This window comes from Podarcis liolepis (genome assembly GCF_965112155.1).
Source record: "Podarcis liolepis genome assembly, chromosome: 2".
Classification (NCBI taxonomy): domain Eukaryota; kingdom Metazoa; phylum Chordata; class Lepidosauria; order Squamata; family Lacertidae; genus Podarcis; species Podarcis liolepis.
In genome coordinates, this window is record NC_139555.1 from 43,981,879 (window position 1) to 44,006,697 (window position 24,819).

General features: G+C 44.6%; 1 protein-coding gene across 5 annotated transcripts in view; it reads left to right on the plus strand.

The window, feature by feature from the left end:
* The window catches only part of CACNA1A (calcium voltage-gated channel subunit alpha1 A), a 265,156-nt gene that overhangs the window by 61,424 nt on the left and 178,913 nt on the right, over positions 1-24,819 (plus strand). For 4 of the 5 annotated variants that reach the window (XM_083489607.1, XM_083489608.1, XM_083489605.1 and 1 more), the window contains exon 3: positions 259-551. In XM_083489607.1, the coding sequence (XP_083345733.1) occupies positions 259-551 (293 nt within the window). Of the gene's footprint in view, positions 1-258; positions 552-1,907; positions 1,963-24,819 lie in introns of those variants that run through there. The other variant, XM_083489609.1, reaches the window with a different exon arrangement.

Consider the following 24,819-nt stretch of genomic DNA (forward strand, 5'->3'; position numbering starts at 1 on the left):
ACCCCGACAATTGCAACCTTTTGGGCAGAGGGTGGGGAATTTGTACATCGCTTCCCTCCCCCCCTGCAACGGGAGGCGAGAGTGACAATGTCCAGGATCTCTGCTGCTTTTCCCGACCGCTCTCCAGCTTGAGTGCCCCTCCCTCTGCTGCAAGCTTCCCTAGCAGCATCCTACAGCAGCCGATGGGATGTGATGAGCTTCTTCTTTTCTCCGGCAGCATCCTCAGCGGCGTAACCCCCGGCCCTTTGCTCTTTACAGGATGGCTCGGTTTGGAGACGAGGTGCCAGCCCGCTATGGGGCAGGAGGTGCAGGGGGAGCTGGCTCCGGAACGGCAGGCGGCGGAGGTGGCCGGGGTGCCGGGGGCGTCCGGCAAGGTGGTCCCCCGGGGGCCCAGAGGATATACAAACAGTCAATGGCCCAGCGAGCCCGCACCATGGCACTCTACAACCCCATCCCTGTCCGGCAGAGCTGCCTGACTGTCAACCGCTCCCTCTTCCTCTTCAGTGAGGACAACGTGGTGAGGAAATACGCCAAAAAGATCACCGAATGGCCATATCCTTTCTGTGGGGGGGCTTCCAGCAACCTAGGCCGCAGACTTAAGGGGGAAAGAGCAATGGCAAAGCCTGTGTCCCCCTTTGGCTCCTGCCTGCATGCCTGGCCCACCCTGTCTCTATGCATGAAGCCCACCTGCACATCCCCCAACCCAGCGACTGCATACCCATCCCATTCATGCACCACATCTGTATCATTCCTGCATGTGCTACCCCACCTAGTCAGCATGTCTCTACCAAGGGACCTTTATCTTCCACCCTGATTTCTCAAAGCACGATTCAGTTGCATGTATGCAACCCTCGAGGCTGACAGCTCTGTCACTGAATGCATCCCTGCTCTGATCCATCTAGTTGAAATGCTTAATTGATGTATTGCTTCCCCCCCCCCCAATGTATCTCTGCTGATTTTAAGTTGTATATTGCCTCGTGGATTTCTCTCTCTCTCTCTCTCTCTCTCTCTCTCTCTCTCTCCCTCCCTCCCTCCCTCCCTCCCTACATGCAAGCCTCCCTTGTGCAGGGGCCAGTTGCCTCTCACCAAGCCAAGCATCTCCTGCTTTCTTTATTCCTCCCTTCTCTCCCCCATCCCACTTTACCTCTAATACCTGTTATTGAGCTGCTCTTTCAAGCCAGCTGTCTTTCATCCATGCAAAGGCGGGTGGGGGGGAGAGGATGGAGAGGAAGGAGAGGACGAGGAGGACCGATAGCATCAGTTTTCATTTCCTCTGGCTCAGGGTTTTGGAGACTGCATTTGTTAGTCATGCCTTCATTTCCCCTTCTTCAGGCAGAGGGGCATATGGGGCCAGGCTTTTCATGTGCCTTCTGGAAAGTCAGCAATCAACTTGGTTCCCAGAGGTGTGCTGTGGAGAGTGGGGCTTCAAAGCACTGTGTCTAGCTAGTTGCGCAGAAAATAAAGGCCCTTATTAACGGGGGAATTGTCAGGTAGTGTTGAGACAGGAGGAGCCAACCTCAGCCTAGCCTCTAGAAAAGGCACATGGTGGGCAAAGAGCAACCTAACAGAGGCCCCCTGAGCCAAGTGTAGCCCCCATACTAGGTATAGAAATCAAGAGAAAGGGATGTGAAACTGAACCATCAATACGTTCCACTGAGCACATTTCTTCCCCTCCTCCACCCTCCCAGTTTTGAGGACCAGCATGAGATTTCAGTGCCCCTCTTCATTGATTCATAGGTCTGCTATCCATTATCTACTATCCAAGCCCTAGATATGTTCAGAGGGCCCAGGGCAGTATTTTGGGAGTGGCATACGGTGGTGAGAGATATAGGAGGCATGTTGGGTTTATCTGCCTCTGCTGGGCCTTGCAGGGGGAGAGGGGGCTTCTCAGGTCTTCTGGTTTCCTCTGATGGTGGAGAAAAATGCAAGATCCGCAGCCGCTGCCTCCCTCACATCAATTCGGTATGTAAAAGATCTTGCTTTCTGTTATAATAGTTTGTATAGTACTTTGTATCTTGTATGGGTCTTTGGGTTTCATAGACTCTAAACCTATGCCTACTTTGCTTAGAAAAGTTCAGTGTCTGCTACAAGTCAGAATATGGTTTAGGGACAACATATATTATGCCTGGAGAGGTAATTGTTATTTTGGAATGTGCTAAAAATCCTGACACACTCAAGTGCAAGGGGCTAAAATATGAGGCAGATTGCAGGGAGATGCTGTATTCTAGAGCAGGTGTGCTGTGTGTGTGTGGAGAAAGTCTTTTTAAAGTGTAGTTGTGTTGTACACAGCGTGTGTGTGTGTGTGTGTGTGTGTGCGCGCGCGCAATTTTGTCATCTGTGTGTGAGAGGGAATATACATTTTGTTTACAGGAAAGTGAAGGCAGAGCAAGACTCTTGAAACCAATGAGTTAATGCAGGTGTAACAAGTCAATCGGGTTACATTGCTGGTTCCTTTCTTATCATACAGTAGATACTTGCAAATGTGATTTTCTTAAAATACATACATTGAAAATGATTGAGCTCACTATTGAAATACGGATTACCAAGCATGAGCACTGCAGATATTTGATGTTAGTAAAAGTGGGTACTGAAGAAAACTGTAGGGTGGATGGGTGGAGACAGATGTGTGATGGATAGATGAAAAGCGAATCAGCCAAACTCCTCTCTGTTTACTGTAATTGTTTATAGATCCTGAGAATCTATTGAAGTATCATGTTGTTTGTGCTTTATTTATTGTTTCATGTGAGTTTGCAATGCTCCTTTTGTTTTTAGGGAGAGGAATGTGATAAAATGTGGGAGTTTGGTGATGATGAGAGCAGTTTAATCCTATAGATGAAGTGCTGGCTTCCCTCCCCCCTTCCTGACAATCCATATTGTAATCTTAGATCAACCACAATCTTATGGGATTACGTTAGGCAAGTTATCCTAGTAATCCTTTTAGACTTAATTTATATCTGTAAAATAAGAATAAACAAACCGTGGCTCATAGGGTGAGTTTGTTGGAAGGATAAATGAGACAAGGATTGCAGTACCCTTTGCACAATAAAAAAAAAGTATTATAGACAATGGCCACAATGTCTGAGCCCTGTCAGGGGCCCATTGTCAGTTATAGCAGATAGAGCTGTGTAGCCACACATAACTTTTCTACCTCACTACCATAGCCTTCAATGTGGGAGTCCTGTTTCAATGCACAGGGCTACCTCATTTTCATTATTAATGGAAATCATAGCTATCACCTGTCTAAAAAAACACCAGTTCATCTCCAACAATTTCTCCTTTTGTTACACTTTCCCCAGTGTCCCATCATATTCTTCTAACATTCCATCACTCTGTAGATCAGGGGCTAACAATGCTTAGGCAAACCTGCCCCTCCAAAGGGTGGTGTCTTCTTCTCCTCCATTGCCAGCCAAGAGAAGTTGCTTTTGCGGCACTTGGATGTGGTATTTGGGGCAATGCAGATTGTTGCCTTGGCTTGCTGTGCTCCCCATCCCTCCATCCCATCTCAAAGTGATCATCCAGCAAAACTAAAGGTGGACAGCCAGGCTCTAGCATGACTAAGAAATGGATGAAAGGGTGGAATCCTATGGATAATGGCTGGATCAATTCTGAATGAATTCTATTAAGTGATTGGGACAAAACGATTACAATGTAGGGCTAAGGTGAGAAGGAGCCCATTTCTTTCTACAGGTGCTGGAATCATTAGAGTCAGGTTTAACCCTCTGCACTAATGGCTGCTGTTCATTCCTGTAGGGAAAAGTAAAGCGCTTATCCTTTGTGCTTTCAGTGAAGGCAGACTTGCCTATTGGGAGACTGTGTGGCTCCTTGAGGAGTAGAACAAGGTTCCATCTTCCCCTGCTGAAAGCAGATGTAGGGTGAAAGAAGGAAGGAATATTTTTTGTACTCCCCACCCTGCAAAATCAGGCCCTGAGTTCAGAATGGAGAAATGTGGAGCATTTTATTAGTTGGTTAATATAATTTATATTCCATTTTTCAAAATAATACATAATACTTAATAGTTGCACAAAAATAAAATGTAATAGTGAAAATGCATTTTAAAATTTCAAATGTAAAGCACATCAGGATCAAAACCTTAAAAAAACCCTCCAACAACCACAGTAGGAATTAATTATAAATTGCCCTCCAGAATAAGATGGTTCACAATACCTGTCTAAAAGCAGGAAGTGGAGACTTGCTAGATCTCTCCTGGCTTCTGTCCCTCCCCTCCCCCTTTCTGAATGCTCCCTCTGGATTGGGTGGCAGGGGAAATGTATGTTACCAAGGCCCTGAGCCCCACCTGTGATAATGGCCCCAGTGATGGACAGTGGAGTGTGGATGGAGAAGTATAGGAGGGGGGAGAGGGCTAGAACCCTCTGTTCTTTTCCACCTTGCAATTGTTGGGATGTTTGCTAATTACTAATAATGGGCATGTGGATTCACACAGGTTTTTATTTTTATTTTTAAGGAATATAAACACTGGTGCAGGAGTAGGGAATACTGATTGGTGCCAAAAGATTGTTATGTTTGTATCCAGGCAAGGTTGTCGTATTTGTATGTAAGAGCTAGCACTGGATTTAATATATCTGGCATGGTGTATTTGAACTTGGGTTCTCTCTGAGAACATTCCTAAATCTAGAAAACACACACTTGAATCTCCAGGTGGGTAGGAAAGCAAGTTTCTTTCTGGCAGAGAATTGAAGGTACTCTCACCATCCAGGAGGCCACACACTGCTCCATGTCTAAGGCTGCGTTAGCCAGGGTGGAGCTCTCATTCCCTCACCAACCACCTATGTCTTTTGTGGAAGTGGAAGTCCTACTCATTGTGCAAAATGGATGATCCAGCCATTTCTCAGAGCAAGCTTAAGCAAAAAAAAGCCACAGAGGACCAGAGCTATTCTAAGCCTTGAGAAGTTTCTCTTGGACCTTGACTAGAGCTGGCAAATGATGAAGAGTTCTAGCCTGTTCTAACCACAGGGACAACATTGAATATTCTTAAGAAAGAAGCTGTGGAAGGGGAAGTGTGAGTGACTCATGTTTTTTCTCTCCAGTTTCCAAAAAAAGTGATGTCTATATTTCCCATAGGAAGATACACATTACTTCCGCACCAGGATGGGGGAAGAGCACATCTCTATGTAGGGGATACATGCATGCCACCCTGCTTTGTTCAGAATTTAAGGACAGTGAGGAAGATAAAGAATAAGTCACCCACACTTCCTCTAATATTGTGTATCTAGGGGGTTGGTGTTCAATGTACTAGGACTTAAATGGGTTTACTGGAGGCAGGGTCATTTTCAGCCGGAACTCACCGGAACTCAGTTCTGGCGCCTCTCAGGTGAGCGCCATTGCCATTATAAGAGAACAAGGGAGGTGTTCATGGTGAGTTCCAGCATCTCTTTTTCTAGAAAAATAGCACTGACATGGGGTATGTTCAACCAAAACAAAGCAGGTTTGGGGGTACAATATACTAGGATGCACCCCTGCTCTAGCCTCAGTGAAATGAATGAATCTTCATTCTTGTGCAGGTCTCATTTAATTCACAGGGGCTTGCACAAAATAACTTCCAGGCAGATTGTGCCCTATGGCTGGGGGAAATTGTGCTAGTCCTTTATGCTGCTGTTAGCACTTAATTTTTCCAAGAATGCATCTTATGTAACAGCGTTAGTTAGAACGAGGATGTGAGTGTACTATTGAGTTGGCATTAAAAACACGGATGCAGTGGTTATATGCTGTGTGTATACTCTACAGACAGATGGACACAAATAAAAACTGGCAGCGAACTGCTTAATTAGTGCAACTGGCCCATTATTGTTTGCATGCTATTGTTATAAAAACAATACCTGTTGTGGCATGAGGTTAGATGGCGTTTGACAATATTGGTGTGCTTTCTGCACTGTGGCCCATGTATCCAATGCAATGGAAGAATTTCCCAAGCCAAATCTCATAAAAACCAATGCAGTTCAGATAATAACCTGTGTGTGATCATAAAGGATAGAAGAACTGATTGTCTTAAAACTGCAGGCAGAGAACTTCAACACTTCCCTTGCAGCTGCAGAAAAGATAGTGCAGAAACAGACCACAGTTTTGTCAGTTTCAGAGCAATGATACTGAAGGTTGTTATGTCTCTGCCTACCTGGTGGTTCTTTGGAAGCTCTCAGCAGTGAGACACGGTTTTCTTCTCTGGCATCAGTTAATATCATGTACTTCTTTGGGGGTTAATGGTTGGCTTGTTAATTGTTTCTCTTTATTCTTACGGAACATAGAACTTTACAGCTCCTAGGTATTGGGTGTTCATGCCACTACCTTTGCTTGTTTGATATAAAAGAGGGGTGCTGAACAGTTTGTTGACAGGCACTTTCTTTTGCTTCTGCAGCCCCTCCTGATCTCTTCTGCTGCAAATGCCTTGGTTAATTTTCAGCACTTAATCCCGCCCCACTGCTGTCAAGTCTGGCTACCTATAAGGAGGAGAAATATATGTTTTCCTTCCAATTAAAGCAGCAAGTGGGGGCTCAAGAAAACATAGGCTCCCTTGTAGCGACACTGCTGACGCCTTTGAGAAAGTTGGCCTTTTCTGTGCCTTAGTCCTCCTCCCATCTTGGTACAGTTAGCTGTGACAGCCCTCTGTATCTGCCTTGACTCATTTAGAAATTTCCAGGCATAATCTGTCACTTCCTGTGAGTCTTGTGGGGTCATTATTGGCTGGACCTCTTCATGGTGCTGTAGTCCATATAATTAAACGTTTGAATGACCACAGATGAGAATCTGAAAGAGTGTGCATTAGGCAGTTCTAGCCTTTTAAGCTACTGCAGATGAAGAATAGAGTGGGATTGCTGTGGGGTAGCTCAGCCAGCAGACCATTAAGTGTGCCTAGAACCTGCTTCTCTAGCTTGAACCTAGCCTCTCTGGTTTGCACTTAGTTGCTAGAGGATGTTAGTATAGTCCAGGGAAAGGGTTTCCACAAACAACCGTGGCTGTTTGATTCCAACAGCTTTCTGGAACAGAAGATATTGCGGTTGATGGCTGTTATAAAAGGGAGTCTAGATTGGGGTTGAGGTTGTGTGACAATTTCATGCCAGAATCACAGCCAATATGGCAACATGCATAGCTTGCTGTGTGCATTAGCTTTCTGTGAGCATTTAAGCTACAGATCTGCATATCCTACATCTTACAGAAAAGCCAGTAAGAATTTAGGAAGATGGAGATGGTTCCATTGTCCCTGCCTTTTCTCCTGCCACTAGTCTATCTTTGCCAGCAAAGATACACAGGGGGGGTTGAGGGGAGATAGAGAACTGATAGACTGCAATGGATATGCATTTATTGCAACAAGTTGCTTATTTTGCAGGGAGGCTAAGGGGCTGGGGGTTATGGGTAGAGGCCCATGAGAATGCCATTTCCCAGAGCTCAGTCTTTCTCTCAGGGTACGTTCAGAGCTAAATTTCCCTACTGGGAGCTGCTTTGGATGTTGTCAAAGAAAAGCAGCGAGTCAAAAGCACAGTCACTTTCTCATTTGGCTGGTGGCACTTTAGGAGCTTATGTATTTGACCACAGGGTGAGATGCGAAAGTTCTCCTTTGAATGTTACTAGAAATACAAATGTTACAAGAAGCCAAATGGCAGAAGTATATTCTAATATTTGGCTGACGGCACTTCTGCAGTAATGTCTGAACCCCTCTAAATCAGGCCTACTCAAAATTCTGCAAAAAACCAAATCACCTCACAGTCTTAGAAGAACAGAAATAGTTGAAGCTGAGCTTCCAGCTGTCATTACTGGGGTTGGATCTTCCCAGTAGTTAGTTGCAGTGGTTTGTTGTTGGGAAAATGTAGTTCTTTTCTCAGCTAGTTGTACCTGTTGCACTTGAAATGTTTTACTGCAGATATATAGGTGTTGTGGGCATCTATAACAATGCTAGGGATTTATTTGATGACAGTGCATCATTCTCCTCTGATGTTGTATTGAAACAAAGGTGTTTTTTTAAAAAACACTTTCACATGTCACTTCCATCTTTCAAAGGAATCCTTTTTTTGAGGGTGCATCCTCTGATCATCTTGGTTCTGTGTCCCTTTGAGGATTTCTCTATAAAATGGCAGATTTTGAATTCAGTTGTCTATTTTTGGTCATACAGCATTTCATTGCAGTCACCCAATTTATTGTCTAGTCGGTGGGCCATTAAACAGATGAACTAAACTCTCTCTCTCTCTCTCTCTCTCTCTCTCTCTCTCTCTCTCTCTCTCTCTCTGTGTGTGTGTGTGTGTGTGTGTAAATTGGATTCCCCCACCTATCCAAGTCTGCATATGTTTATTGGCACTTGAAGACACTGGCTGTCATCTGTCATTTTATCCGTATATTGTGAGATCTTCTTATAGTTTTGAATCTATGTATATATGACCAACAGGCTTCTGGAGGGCACCAGGGTGTGGAATGTTGAACTAGAATATCCTTTCCCTTGTGTTGAAGAGCTGAAGAGCTCCAATTATTTTTGCAGAAACTGTGCTAATGGTTCTTCAAATTACCATATTTTTAGTGAGTCTAAAAATTCTCTTGATTCCCACATTATTTAATATTATGCTTATTGGATATCAATGTTCAAGATTATTTTTACTGCCCAAAAGAAAAGTATTTATGTTAGTTCTTTTCAAGCCAGTTTTCTTTTCAGGAGCCAGTTTTTGTGGTGTTTACATATGTGGATTAGTTAAGCTATTTTGTATAAGATCTTTCCCAACTCTTGGATGATTATTATATTGTACCCCAATATGTTTATCAATTTAAACTTCTCAGACAACAGTTTGAACCTTTTTATCTCTTGAAAATTGTTGTTCTTATCCATGTCATATCCATGATATATTTCATCTGCAATTAAATTTCCTTCAATTTGATACAGTGTTAATTTGACAAGTGAGATGACATTAATCTGGTAATCAGCTCCTTCAAATCAAAATTGGAAAGTAGGCTATACCTTGGAATGCTTGGCTATTATTTCAAGTTTCTATCCCCGTTAAAATCCTATCCCCCACTCCCATTGAAAATTGGGAAACTGAACCCAATTTAGCCCTTCTGTTTATTGTATTTACTGGTTGGAAGCTGGGGAATATTGATCAAGAGAAAGGAAAAGGAACTCCTGGTTCCTGGCAAGATTTGCAGTTGCACCTGTTTCATTTGTATTATGCATGTTTTCTTAATCATGCAAGGTGAATGTGAATTACACACTATAAACACCACAATGTATGTGCAGCAATTTCAATAAACATGTAGTTCCACCATATTCTAAGCAAGTATCAATCTACTCATAGATTTCATTTAGCTTCCCTTTCATGGCCTTGATGTCATTGATTGCTCCTCTTACACCTTTATGGTCTAATGGCTCCATCACCCAATTCCCAGCTGACTTCCTCCTCCTGGTGTAGTTAAATAAAAACACGAAATCCTTATTGTTAGCATTTCTGTCTTCAGCTCCTCAAATTTCTTCTGGAGTGTCATATTGCAATCTTACATTTAACTTGCAGAAGTGATGCTCATAAACTATTCAGGGATTCAGATTGCACAATCTCATTAGCCACTTTAGTATCACCATATTCTTGCAAATTACTCCTTTAGGTTGCAACCCCTATACATGTTTGCCTGGGAGCAAGTCCTACTGAACACTATTGAGGTTACTTCTCTGAGTATAGGATTTGACAAGTTTGACAAATCCTTGGGTATGCTCTTATGAACAAAAGGGGGAAATACTGGAACTTTAGCTTTGGTTATTGACAGGAGCGAGCCAGCAGAAAATCACACTGAGCAGGCTAAAGTTATATTTTTATTAGCAAAGCAGGAGTGTCAGGCCTAATGAGCACAGCAACTCCGGTCATGTCCCCCTGAAGCAGTTGCTGAGACTATAGGTTCCTTCTTTCCCACAGCCAGCTATGTCTCTTCCTTGGGTTTCCCCCCCAAGCAATCGGAGACTGTGCCGATGTTCTTGCCTTTTCTCCTCCCGCTACATGCTTCTCATAGTTCTAGGAGGGCAGGGAGAAGGTGAGCTTATCACAGCAAGAGAGGGAGACACCCATGATTCTGCACCAGCTTGACTCAAATCTGCCTCTTGGCCTCCTGCATCCCACTCTCCTGCTTCAGCTTCTGACTGATTCTGGACTTCTCTCTGGTACAGACTCTCTCAGCTGACTAAGCCCTGTTACCTCTTCAGCTTCTGATACCTCCTCCTCCTCCTAGTCTTCTCGATCCTCCTCTGACCACTCATCATAAAACCACCAATCCTTGGGCTCTGAGTCTTCTTCCCTTGGGGCTCCCCAGTTGGTTCCTCCCATCATTCCTCTGTGCCCAACCAGTCCATGACAGTTATCCAGGAACAAGCATTTTATTTATGTGTTCTGTGCATGCAAGAGTAAATGCTTCCTCTCGTGAAAAGTGGGGGGGTTGTGTGAGCACGCTGTGGTGATTTACTAGAGAGTTTCCCTTTAAGTCTCCTTTTAGAGAGACTTGAAGAGCTGAGGAGATTTAGCCCATAAAAAGAGATGGGAAGTAACAATGGGAAATCGCTAGGCCTAGGCATACTTGGTTAGTCTGGCTGTGCTTGCTACTTTTAACCGTAGAATAATGTCCTTGTCATTATTTTTGCCTTGATTCTTGAACAGAACACATACACACATGAGTCTATGTGTGCTAAAAAAAAAAAGCTCACCATCATTACCATTGTGGCAGCCAGCCCATGATGTAAATCAGTGGTCCCACTTCAATAATGTTATACATGCCATTGTTTGGAAATGCAAGAAAGAGACATATGCCAGTACTTTGACCTTCTATCACTGTTTCCATTGCCAACGATTCACATCAGTCCCACTCTTAAATGTTACTTCACCTGGACAATTTTGAAAATGACTGCTGTGTGCAAATATGCATGATCGCTCTTGGTCACCTCTGTGTTCATTAAGGTATGGCAGATTTTTTTTAATTACAGCAATATATTTTTTAATTAAAAAAATAGGACTGGAGAATATATGGGACAAAAACAACAGCGACAGGCTCAGGGGTGACGAAAGTGAGCACAACCGGGATGGCCTTCAAAATTGTTAAAATTGTTAGGCAATGTAATTGATACCCCTGTAATGTTCTCATAAGCAAAATTATTCAGGAGTAGGTTTGGGTGTAAACTGAAATGTTTTAAGATTTGTGAAGAAGAAACAGTCAGTCATGTACAGGCAACACCCCATTTCTGCAGGGGTTGCATTCTGGGTCAAAGCATGCATAAGCCTGTTCACCTCCACCCCGTTCTGCCCCCATTCCTCCCTCTTCTGGGGAGGACCAGTGTGTTGGCAGTCATCTATTGAATGCTCCTAAAATGGTTGCCACCTATAATCACTCATGTAACTCCACTTTGGTCTTCAAAGGGGCTCAGTTCATACATTACCATCATGTGTCATCACTTCTTGTGATTCAGTCCCAATTGCTTGAGTAACGTCTGAAAAGGGGAATAACGAAGTTGAGTGAATGACGTGGGTATCTGTACCAGCGTCACCGTCAAGGTGTTGTTGTTTTTAGAAATAGATACACTGTGAGACTAGACCATATGGAACAGGTTCCTATGCTGCAGTACTGACACATGAATTGGGCCTGAAAGGAGAGTGTAAGAGGTTCACGAGAACATTGCCAAGAAAAGGCTCCCTTCCTCACTTCTGAGTGTGTCGCCATGACTCATAGTGTGGAAGATTATGACTTCCTCTCTGAGAAGCTGTTCCATCATGTGAACTATGCGTAGTCCGTTTATGCGTTCAATGTAAATTCTGGGGAAACTAGCAAAGGAGGACTCTAGATGCTCCCGTGAGAGAACGTGAATCTATAGGTGAATATGACCTAGTTTGTCCCCCACCCCCAACAATATACATAATGAATAGTACAGAAGGAAAGTACATATATCAAGTAGCATCTACAGAGGGACATAATGAGGTCATTGGTTTTGAGGGATATTACAGTTTTTCAGAAACATACCAACCATTTTGTCAATTTCCCCATGAGAACATTTTAGTAAAAGTTGGCAAAGAGGAGGTAATACTTTTAAGAGCTGCCAAATAGAAAAGAAAAAGATCTAACAAAAATTCATAGAAATTGATCTCAGCATAGAAGCACAATGCTAATTATGCATTGCATGTATAGAGTTGCTGCCTGGCTATTTCCGCCCCCTTTCAACTCAGTTTTAAATTCATATACAATGAAATATGCACCAGCCCTCTTTTTTCCTCTTCTTCAGAGAGACATTGCAGCCCTGGGTATATTTCCATATTGGTGTCACTGAGTCAAATCAGAAGACAGCCTGATCTGTTGCCAACCAGGTGACCATTCTTAGTCCAGAGAGACACTGTCATTGATCCCTCCAGAGAAAGAATCTTCTACATTGAGAATACTGGCCCTACTCCACTCTCTAATTGTATACATATTAAATTCATTGGGCAAATTCCAAATTCTCTCCTGAGCTTGTATTTTTGCCTCTAGGTCACACCCAGAACTTACTTAGACAGTTAGTTGAAAATGTGCCTCTCTCACATCTTGGCCTCTGTGAGAATCCCTGCAATGCTAAAACAACAGTGCAAAATTGAGCTGATGCATAATGAATGGAGAGGTAGCTTTGCAATCAGGAACATAGCCTTGTTACAGAGTTAGCTATGCTGCTGTCTCCTATCCTTCATTTCTTTTTTGGGACACACACACACACACACACACACACACACACACACACACAGCAGATAGCAAAGCAAGAGATGCAAAAAGGGGGTGTGCATGGAGACTGATGCTGATTAATCCCAATGAAAATCTCTTGCTAGAGTAACCTGGGCTCTGGGTTATGCTGTGGTCTCAAGTCAGAGTCCCAAAATTGTCAAAGGAATTCTCCCACACTTGGCTTGCTTTGACTCTCATGTGGGCCCCTTCTTTACAAGCTCAGCACTGGTGTAATATGATACGGGCAGGGCTGTTGTCTCTCTCATTTTCAGTGATGTCACAGGGACTATCCAAAAGGAACCTGAAACACTTGTGCTACCACAATGAAGAGAGCAGTTGCTGTCTCCATATACTGCTAGAGAATGGGGAGAAACTGGATTCAGTGTGCACTCTGAGGCTAATCTATCTACTGGTAATTTGCACTTTCTGAAACAATTTGAGAAACCTGCAAAATTTGCACGTATCTAGATTTTGTGAGGGACGCGGGTGGCGCTGTGGGTAAAACCTCAGCGCCTAGGACTTGCCGATCGTATGGTTGGCGGTTCGAATCCCCGCGGTGGGGTGAGCTCCCATCGTTTGGTCCCAGCTCCTGCCCACCTAGCAATTCGAAAGCACCCTTAAGTGCAAGTAGATAAATAGGTACCGCTTTATAGCGGGAAGGTAAACGGCGTTTCCGTGTGCTGCGCTGGTGCAGGCTCGCCAGAGCAGTTTCTTCACGCTGGCCACGTGACCCGGAAGTGTCCTCGGACAGCGCTGGCCCCCGGCCTCTTAAGCGAGATGGGCGCGCAACCCCAGAGTCAGTCACGACTGGCCCGTACGGGCAGGGGTACCTTTACCTTTACCTTTACTAGATTTTGTGATGCAGTTGTCCAACCAACATTCATTATTTGCAAAAGTGCATATACTGGGGGAAGTTGATTGCAATGATGTAAACATTAGTTAAAACTGCATACCAAAATGTCTTGATTGTGAAAAATTTGCACTGAAATGCTGATTCATTTTCCAGACATTAAAAACAACAACCCTCAAGTTGCTTCAGAAATGTAGGGAACTGAATATAAGATTGGAAAAATGAGAAACTGAGAGAACTGAAATTGACAGACCCTTCCATCCTTTTTGCATATATATGATATAACACATTGTAAATCGCAATAACCTGCAGGCTTAGGAAAGCAGTATCCCCCCAGCAATATCATAGGAGGAATTCAGTCTTGCACTAAGGCAATAATTCCAACAGCACAAGCATTTTGGTTTGCCAGACAGAACAATTCTCCCTCCCTCCAGGGAGTGGGGGGGGGCGAGGGGGAGGAGAGAGGGGAAAGCCTCATTGTGCAAGCCAAAGTCCTTGCTTGGGACTTCTGTTGATGGGACTCGTTTGTTGGATCCTGCCCATTGTGATTCAAAGGCTGGGAAATTGTGTTGCTCATAAAGCAGAAGCACCTGCTTTGGGGAAGATGTCTGAATCGCATCCAGTGTATGAGAACATCTATATAAAGTGTAGTCATCCTAAGTGAGACCTGCAACAAAATGGATAGGATTCCAGTCATTCCATTCCATTGCATTCCATTCCTCCCCCCTCCATTCAGTCAGCAAACCAGGCCCACTAAGCATACCCAGTACTCAATTGACTTTTGTGGGGGGCTCCCCCCAATTTTGCTTTACTATTTATCTCATCAGTCTCAAGTCAATCTGTGGTGACTTCTGCAAGTGCGTTCAGCTAAGGTGTGGTGCTTTCTGGATCTCCTGCCATCCCACTGAGCTATCAAAATATAAGGTTCAGTCCTTTAAAACACTTCTGCCACAATTGTACTTCCCTCCACCCTTTCTCAGTAGTATTTCTGTCACTGGGGGTGCTTTTGTATACTTCAGTATAAAATCCTAAGAGCCTGACTGGATGAGACCAAAGGTCCACCTAGTTTAGCATCCTATTCTAAGAGCAGCTAACCAGATGCCTCTGAGAAGTCTGCAAGCAGGCAATAGCAGTCTCCCTTCTTGTGAGGCCCAACAATTGGTGTACAGAGGCATACAGATGCATGCCACTTCTGAGAGTGGATATAGAACGTGGTGTAGGGAAGTTTTTAAAGAGGCTTGTGGCTTCAGGAATTCGATCAAATTTCAAGTTACCACTTTTCATTGGTGCTTATATATTGACACATTTCCTTGAATCACTTGGAGCAGTTTCCTCTGCAGGTGCCCTTTCTGAACATCACTTGCTCTCTTCTGGTAGCATACAACTTTACGTTGCATGCATTGATCAGGAGAGGAGGAGGCGGAGGAGGAGAGAACTAATAGGTAGATGCTACTAACACTATACTGTGGGTTGCATTAGATGACTGTGTGGATTGTTCAATCCTGGAGGCTCATCCCTTGCGTAAGTAAGTTTAAGCATGTGCTGATATTGTTCAAGATTTGGCTCTGTGCAGATAGTTAAACACCTGGAGCCTGACTTGGATCCTCTGCACATAAGTATCAAAAATAAGAGGCAGGATAGAAAATCGCTTCCAACTAATACCATTGCAAAGGTCATGTGTGCCCAATGGCACTGGGAGGTTTGGGATAGCTCGATGGAGAAGCTTCTTCTTCTCCTTCTCCTTGTTTGCTAAGGCCAGTAAGGCATAGAATTACCTGTGTTTGAAGCTGCAAGCCAATCTGAGTGGATTTATCAGGGGAAGGTCACAGGGGTAAGCATCACCTGGAGTCTAATATTACAGCCTGGATGTGTGGGCCCTGCTTTTGCTATCCCAGCAGGTTGGAGCAAAATGACAGAAATATCTTTTCCATCTGATTTGGTTGTTGTGGGCATTCTTCTTTTCCTTCATCAACCTTTCCTTGGAGAATAGCTTTATCCAGGAAGAGGCTGGGATAATTAATGGATTTTTACTGGTCCACTTCACTGATCACATTGAACCATACTTTTAAACAAACTGTGGTTTAATATGAATGTGTTGCATGCTGATGCGCAAGGGTCAACAGTTCTTGCAGTGTGCCTCCCTTGCTACACCTGCTGCCACACAGTGGATGAAACAAACCAAAGTCTGGTTTGTTATGTTGTCCAAACTTGCGCAAGTGGTTTTCTTCCCCCCAGATAATCCACAAGTGGTAAGCCAAGAATAAACTTTGGTTGCCAGTCATTATTTGGGGATAAACTAACCAAAAGCCTGGGATCAGATGAAGTAGCTTGCTTTTTCTGGGGCACAGCAGCACCAGCAGGAGGAGTGAGGAGCACTGTGAGAACTTTTGAGCTTGCTTACATTAAACCATAGTTTGTTTGAAATTATGGTTTTATGTAGCATGTGGCCCAGGCTCATACGTTTTCTGCATGCTTTGTGTGTGTCCCCCCCCCCCTCAAAATGGGCATTGCAAGTTGTACCACAAAATGCAGGGTTGGCTTTGTAGAATTGATGCGGTGCTCTTACACATTTCTTCTCTATCCTTGTGCAGTCTGTGATTCTTAGAGGAGCCTCAGAGAGAACACTGTTGTGGAGAGAAAAGGAAGTGCACTTGTATCCACTTCCTGTTCCTCTGCACTCCTGACTCATTAGGCAGCTGAAGCATATTCTGGGTAGGGGAGATGTAAAAGTTCTAGAATCTTAGAATCAAAGCAGTGTAGAGTTGGAAGGGACCCATAGGGTTATCTAGTCCAACCCCTTGCAATGCAGAAATATCAATTAAAGCTTCCACGACAGATGGCCATCCAACCTCTGCTTAAAAACCTCCAATGAAGGAGAGTCCACAACCTCCAGAGGGAGACTGTTGTTATAATAATAATAATATTATAATAATTTATTATTTATACCCCGCCCATCTGGCTGAGTTTCCCCAGCCACTCTGGGCGGCTCCCAATCGAGCGTTAAAAAAATACAGCATTAAATATTAAAAACTTCCCTAAACAGGGCTGCCTTTAGATGTATTTTAAAAATAGGATAGCTGCTTATTTCCTTGGCATCTGGTGGGAGGGCGCTCCACAGGGCGGGCGCCACTACCAAGAAGGCCCTCTGTCTGGTTCCCTGTAACCTCACTTCTCGCATTGAGGGAACCGCCAGAAGGCCCTCGGCGCTGGATCTCAGTGTCCAGGCTGAACAATGGGGTTGGAGACGCTCCTTCAGGTATACAGGACGGAGGCTGTTTAGGGCTTTAAAGGTCAGCACCAACACTTTGAATTGTGCTCAGAAACATACTGGGAGCCAATGCAGATCTCTCAGGACCGGTGTTATATAGTCCCGGCGGCCACTCCCAGTCACCAGTCTAGCTGCTGCATTCTGGATTAGTTGTAGTTTCCAGGTCTGCCACTGGCGCTCTAGCCATCTCAACGATTGTTTCATCACCCTCATATTATCCATATTATCCATTCCAACAATATAGAGATGCATAGGATGGAATAGTGTCACTATAGTGTCACTACTTAAGCTGTTCTCGTTTGTGCTGCCTTGTGGGCAAGAAGACACTGAATGAGCAATTCTATCCATCACCCATTTTGATCCCCATGTAGCTGGTCCCTTAGTAAAAATTCCGCCTGTGCCCACAGACTCTCTCCTGTTAGGGTTTTGTTGAATCCCATGTGAGCAAACCATTCAAAACAACATCCCTTTGGTATCTCTTTTCTGGTTGGAGGAAAGGTAGTTTTTTGAGGGGTGTGTGTGTTTCTTTTAAGTTCTGTAAGGAGTAAAAAGAACAGTTATGTACATTATTAAGATTAAATGAACTCAGTAGCTAGACTTCTGCTTTTGCACTTCCCACTTTAAGCCTGAGATACAAATAAGAAGGCTGTGTATTAGGATACTGACTACTCATGCCCTGTGGGTTTGTGTCATTTGTGAAATTGTGGGAGTCAGCTAGTTCTTTCTTTTTGCTCTCTTCACTGTATGGCTGAAGTCTAGTTCTTTCCTCCATTGGGTGCTTCAATATTCCATCAATAAAAGCTCTTCTGAGAGTCACCACATCATCTACGACAGTTTGCCCAGTGTCCCCTCAAAACTAATGACAAATGCAGGTGCTGGGAAGAGACAATATTGTTAACAATGCATGAGTCATTCCTGGGCATAGGTGCAATGAGGTGGATCCCAGGCCCAGGGTTCCCTGAAGTGAGGTCTGTGAAGCTGCTGCTTTGCCAATAACTGGTGCGTGCCAAAAGTGGCTGCAGGATGGACAGGAAATAACGAGAACCAGTCACAGTAATTTCTTCTAAATCAGCTAACATTGTGCCTTGGGCCTTTTTACCTGGGGACATTAACAAATAATGAGGAATCCCTAGATTTACATCTCATATTTTGTGTGTAGGTAAGGGAAGGATTTTTCCACTGTAAATGAGAGCCAGCACTCCCTGACCCTGCTGCTTCTCAGATGAGCAGTTGCCACATTCTTCGTCCTCCCCTCTTCACTTCTTGCAAGTAACAAGCTGGCTCCATCTCATGTAATCCTCTGGTTGCTGTCCGTCTCCTGCCACAGATCTTAGCATTCACCTGCACACAATATGTGTGTGTTTGTATGTTTGCTAGAGAAAACAAACAAACAGTTCCTTCAGACAAGTCCACTCAACCTTTTCGGTGGGCGGTGTTGTGGTCAGCCATCTGGGCCCCTTCAGTGATCCGGTGTGGGGGCAGGGAGTTGACATCCCCCTCATGCCGTCTCAGCCGTGTCATCAGTGCTGGGCAGAGCCATGCCCAGTGTGGCCCTGCTGGTAGGGGGCATAGCCACGGGAAATTTAACCACGGCATGGCTGGGGGGGGGGCTTCTTTCTCGCCTTTTTGCCAGATCTCCCAACCCACCCGCCCTCTTTTCATGCTTTGCTCTGACACAACCTTGCTATGGACAAATGTCAGCTGCCAGATGGTTGGGGCCGAGTAGGAATTTTTTCCGCTTGGCAGTTTGGCACCAGCCATTTGGTTTTCGCCTACCTTGTTGCAATCGTCACAACTTTGTGAGGTGAGGCATTGGGTAAGCCTTTGTTTGGATGGAAGGGAGGTTGTAGCCCCCGCCTGCCCCTCCTCATTAAGGGTATCCTGTTAAAGGGATCTAGGGTTGTGGATCCTGTCCAATGCCCGGACGTGGGCTAGGGCCATGCCATGACCCCAACGGGGACCCCTCGAGGTGCCCCTATTTGATGTAAGTCATAGGGCTCCCCTATGGGTTTACCCTTAGATGGACTCCCTGCAGACACTCCCTGCAGATGGGTCGGCTTCACCCAATTCCTAAGCAAAACCGCTCACATCTGTATCCAATAAAGTTGTGGCCTATTTGAACCCATAAACCTAAATACTTGTGTCCGTGTGTTTATTAGCCACTAGGGAACTGCGGGTCATGGGGCCTTAGCACACAAGCCCAGTGTTTGTAAGCACAATGACTGCTGGAACTGCTGTACAATCCAGTTCCTGCAGCAAGCTATCTATTTTATCTGGGAGGGCCATGATTATTTCCCCTATTATTTCTACTGCTTTCCCCAGAACAAGCCCTTAACTGGTAGGCTCAGGGAGGGTTCTGCTTTTCAGAGGGGGAGAATCATTTGGAAGTGGCTCCCCCCCCCCACAGTGGCTAAAGGCATAATAAGCCTATGTCTGAATACCTATCATCCTGCGAAAGAATAATAGATTCATAGAAATGTAGAATTAGAAGGGACCATGAGGATCATCTAGACCAACCCCTTGTAAGAAGAGAGGTGGAAGTAGATAAAAGGGGAAAGGGGACTGGGGAACTAATAGCTCTGTTGCAAGAACAGAATGAAGCGTTTAGCTTTTAAGTTGGAACCAGAACATGCAGTTTATGTTCTTGTCAGATTTTGTAGATGAGAAGGCCTGGCTAGAAAAAGTAAGCTAAGAGAGGATCCTTTTAAATCTGGTTTTGAAACTGGAGGCATGCGCTAGAGCAAATGAGAATTGGGATTCTTGAAGTCAGTGCTGGCCAGCTCTGGGATGAGAGCAAGATCTAGGAGTAGAGAGTGGGGAATGTGGTGGCTTGGAATCCAGGTTTCCTGAGATTTGCTCCTCACAGGGGTCTTTTCTTTGACCTTGCCTTTGCTGCATGGGAGCCAGTCATTTCAGTGGTGTCCCTGCTGTGCTATTCTAGTCACGTTGGAAGATCTAGATCAGTGATGGCCAAACTTGGCCCTCCAGCTGTTTTGGGACTACAATTCCCATCATCCCTGATGACTGGTCCTGCTAGCTAGGGATGATGGGAGTTGTAGTCCTGGAACAGCTGGAGGGCCAAGTTTGGCCATCACTGATCTAGATTAAACATGAGTCCTTCCCACACCAGTGTTGCTTTTCTTTGCTTATGGGCTTCTTCCCTGTGGCCATGCTTTCACTGTTACCAAATTAGCTTATAAAAGGAGAACACAATGGAGTGGCTCCCATCCTGCTACAGTAACCTCAGAAAGACAGGAATATGACAAACTCACCACTAAAATTCATTTGTAAAAAATAAAGGCAACCAGAATCTGATCGTTCGTCCTGGTTTTTGCTGTTGATTTTCAGCATCCATTAGTAACAGTTGCTTATCCAACTTTGCAGGCTTTTATAAACCACAGTCGGCTGGGTTTGTTTTGGATTTTAAAATACTGTTTAGGAATAAATAATCTTGTTACGTTACCTGGATTGTGTGAGCCAGATGATCTCTAGGGAATCTTTGTGTCCTGATGGTTCCAAGTATTATGTGCATTCTCTGAGCGCTGCAGATGAGACCTGCTCCCTGCTGAGTGGTCTTGGTACCTAGGTGAGGAAAGAAAGGCAGCTGGGCTGTGTGGGGGAAGGTGTGGGCTACTGGGAGGCAGGCAATTCCATGGAACTCTTTGGCTTTTGGTAGGCCAGGAAGATAGAGGTTTTGAGAAAAGATTTGTTTTGCCTGCTGGAGAGGCGATTTGCTTGATGAATAGCAGTGAAGCATCTGTGCCAAGCTTAGGAAGCAGTGCTCTAGTGGCATAAAAAGATGGCTGTGAAAAAAGAACACAAAGAGAACTAAAGCAGATGAGCTTGTTGCACAGAGCAGAGAGAGCAAAAGGAGGATGAAGTGGCAAGAAGGAAGAAATATGGTCTGGGCCAGGGTGATGGAGAGCTTTAAAACTGGCCTCCTTACACAGAGCCAAAGGAAGTTCAGAAGGAGATGGCAGAAAATATTCCTCAGAAACTATGGGATGTAACAGCCTTTCATAGCATTCAATTTATCACCCTGGCCACCCTGTCATTCAGTGCAAAGAATTTGTTTTTGCCCTATTCTAACTAGGAAAGGATCTTGCAACAAACATTCCATTGAATGTCGCCAGGGATGAAAAATAGATAGCAGCATGTGCACACACATAAGCCTAAATGTTTCTGCATTGGCTGTTTTTCCTAAATGGAGAAGATTTGGTGGCTGGATTGGGGGTGGGGAGCTGGTCATTGATTAGGAAAACATGAATGCAGGAAGTGGCATCTGATCCCCTGGCGCCACATGCCAGCTGCTTAGGAGAAAAACGAATAGTTAATTAATTAACACTTGGGAAATCAGATCAATGCCACCCCAATATTTCTGCAGATTCAAATGGATTTTTTAAATCATTACCTTACATAATATAAATTAATTTTGACTCAGTTTTCAGTGGTCAAGAAGGGATGGGGTGTCCCCCCCAATTTTCAGAAACTGGGATACACCACTTTTTCAAGAGTTATTGGGCAATCATTGAGGGATTTGCTAGAAAAAGAGTTCTGTTCCATGTGAATTTTAGAATAAGGGGCATCAGGTACATTTTACACAATTGTACAATAAAAGACACCCCCCCTTTAAAAGCTCTATTAAAAATGTAGAGCAGAACCAAGATGGCATTAATAGGGCATTAAAAGCAAGTAATTTGAAACAAGGAAAATGTAGTAATTAGTTGGTCATTTCTAAGACCTATAGAGGAAATGGAAACTTCCTATCAAGAGGAGAAACCTAGAAGAGATCTTGGGGATTTTTTAAAAATCATGTTACCCCTGCCCCTCCACTAGCTCTTGGTGGATGGGCAACTGTTCTGTTGTTACAATTTGCAGCACCAACCAGTTTAACATACAGTTACGAAACAGAATTCTCCTGGTCAGTGATAGCTGACCAAGATGAAGGCTTAAGTAGGGCAGTCTGCAGCATTGCAGTTGTGTGCTGATCAACAAGTTGTTCATATTGTTAAGTCAGGCTGGAGGCAGCAGTCATATAAACTCAGATGGGACTCCCCATGGCTTCTCAAGTCACCTGGTGCTGCTGGGTCCTAATGCTACAGCACAGCCTCTGGCCATCTGCAGTAGTGGTGCTTCAAAAGTTTAGGCCAGCAGATTGCTCTGCCAAATGGTACTAGTAGTACAGGATGTGAGGTTCGTGGGCTTTGACTTCAAGATCCCCAGGGATTTATGTTTCTGTGTGCACTGGAGGAGGTTGTACCCAGCTAACTCAAAGGAATTGGAACTAGGTGGCCTACCTTAAAAGGTTATCCTTCTGTATACATGAACCCTGTTGTCCACAGTGGTTTAAACCAGGCTTCTGTTCTTCAATGAAAGAGACTTCTGTACATCTAGGCTTAAGGGTTATGTAAGAATATTTAAGAGACCACTGGGTCACAGGTTGCTCAGCTACCAGATTGGTTGTGGGGAAACTTAGAAGCTTATCTGGGTATAACCTCTGTGCCAGTCTGTTTTTATTTCTTGTCTTTTACTTCTGAGCTTCTTGTACCTATCCACATTCTTCTTCAGCCTCCTGGACTCAACAACCCTCCTTCCTCCATGAGTTGGCCTTAGCTCTTTCTGTCCCTACCTGAATAGTGCCTTTTGACATCTTACCAGAGCTCTGCTTCCATCCCCCTTATCACAACCCTGGTCCTTGTGAACAGTGAGACTGAGGAAAATGAGGCCTAATGCTTCTCTTCCCCCACCCCAATCTTTTAGTGGCAGAGCACAGTGGGTTTCTTGTCACAACACTGCAGCAGTGCATGGCCTTTGGTTAATCCCAGCGGCAGTGACTGTGTAGCTCTCCCCAGGGTCATGCTGTAAACGAGGAGCTTTGATCTCAGTTGGACTCCTCTGAGCTGAATATTTCATCATGGAGGAATCTAGGCTGCAGCTCATGTGATGGTGAAATTAATGAGAGGAGGAGAGACTTGTAGGTGGCACGCGTGAACAGCAGGAGCTGCTTCCTCAGCTAAGCTTCCCTTCTCTTTGTGGTTTCCTCTGCCATCTTTCACCCATTTTCTCTTCGTAGATCAGTTCTTATTTCCCTTTTTTCTCCTCCTCCTCCTCTTCTATTCCCCCACATTTGTCTTCTTTTCCATTCCCATCTCCTCCTCTGGGGAAATGAGCCATTTTACTACATGAGCCAGCTGTTACCTCTCTGTCCTCATGGGCCCATGTCCTCTACAGGCTGTGAGATGTAGTGTCAATCCTCTCAAAGTATTTCCTGGATAGAGAGAGAGACAAACAGAGCGAGAGAGAAAAGAGAGAAAGAGAAATGTCCTCTACCTTGGGTTCCTTCTGTGCCTCTTGGGACCCAGCGCAACCTGTGGTTCAGTCATGTTCAGGGCTATTTTCTGTTGAGAATCTTTCACATTTCTCAAGAAAGGACAACCTATATTACTGCTCTGCATATCTCTCTTTGTTGCACATGAAATGGGATCAGACCTGCTTGCAGGTTTCAAAGATGACATGCAAGATGATAGCAGGTAATGGCTAAGGGTGTTGGGATGAAAAACCCAAGCTTTACAGTCCCAGAATAGCACAATGCAACATGAAGCTTTCTTCCCTCTGGACACAAGAACTGATGCCCTGACCCCAGTGTTTTCTCTTGCACTCAGGGTGCCTTGGTTGTTTTCAAAAGTGTAGTTTAACTTGACTTTTGCATTTCCTGCATCTGAGCTTTTAACGTAAAACTTAACATGGGACAAGCCTTTTAAATGTTTCTCTTCCACTTTCAACTCAACATTCAAAATGGTCACAGGTGGCACCACTTGTGACCAAAAATCGTTCTTCAGCATCCCTTAAGGATATGCTGGATTTTAACAGCAATGTGGCATAAGAAAGTAGCTGCTGTCCTTTCTTATCCTGAGAGGGGCAGCTAGAGAATATGGAAGAAGAGGGCCACGAGACAGAAAAACCAAGGTGTAACATGAAGGTGGTTGTTTAGAGCACCCCATGCTTAATCTGGGAAGCAGGGACTCCAGGGCGCTCGGAGAGTATCATTCCGCTTTCTTCTGACAAGTGCTCTGCTGTTTGGAGCTGCGCTGCTGTAATCATTGCTGAGCCAGCCTTCTGCCCGGAGCCATACAATTGCAGTAATGCCTTGGCTGGAACAGCCTGTCTGCCATGTTCCCAATCCTGCTTGCTCATGTGCTGAATAATGTGTGTGGAGAGCTGGCTGCCCCTCTGGTTTTGCTTGGCCAGAAAGGCTCAAAACTGCAGGATCAGAGTGAAGCAAGAAATTACTTTTTGGGTGCTTCTCTTCGCATGTGTGTGCAAAAATGTCCCAGTTGTGAACAGGCTTGTGATAAACAGTCCCAGGGAAGGTATGCTGTGCCACAGTAGAGCCACGCCTCACATATAGGGATTAAGAAAAGGGTTTTAGAGGCATTACTGTTAAGTTGTGGGCATTACTGCCAGCATCTCAATCTCAAGTGACCTGCTCACCACCTGAGCTTTGGGAGCCACCGCATGCTAAGAGACTGAGCATGTGCTGGGTTGCAGGGGTTGAGCAATTTGTTTCCCAATTGCTTTACCCATACCCACTCACCCCATCTTTCCCACTGCCAAACTTCCTAGCTTCAGAGTGAGTAGGGCGTCCATTGCTGTGGAAGGTTATGATGGGTGGAGGAAACCAGAAGTGCTGCTTTCTTTTTACTCAGTATCTGCCTAAAAGCCTGTGGCAAAGCCTAGTCACTTTGCAGAACTGGTGTTTTCCATTTTGTAAGGGTAGCCTCATAAGCAACTAAGCCATATTCTGCCTCAAGTAAGGACTGCTGAGATCTGCCTCTGATGTTGAGAAGTAAAGGGAGGGAGTGTGGACTGAATAGATGGGGAAAGCAGCAGCCCTGGGGGTTTGTTTTTGTTTGGGGGGAAATCAGAGGCATGTGGTGTGGTGAAACTCCTAGGCTGTGTTGGTATTTGAGCTTTTATTGATTTTATGGCTGGGCCCTGTATA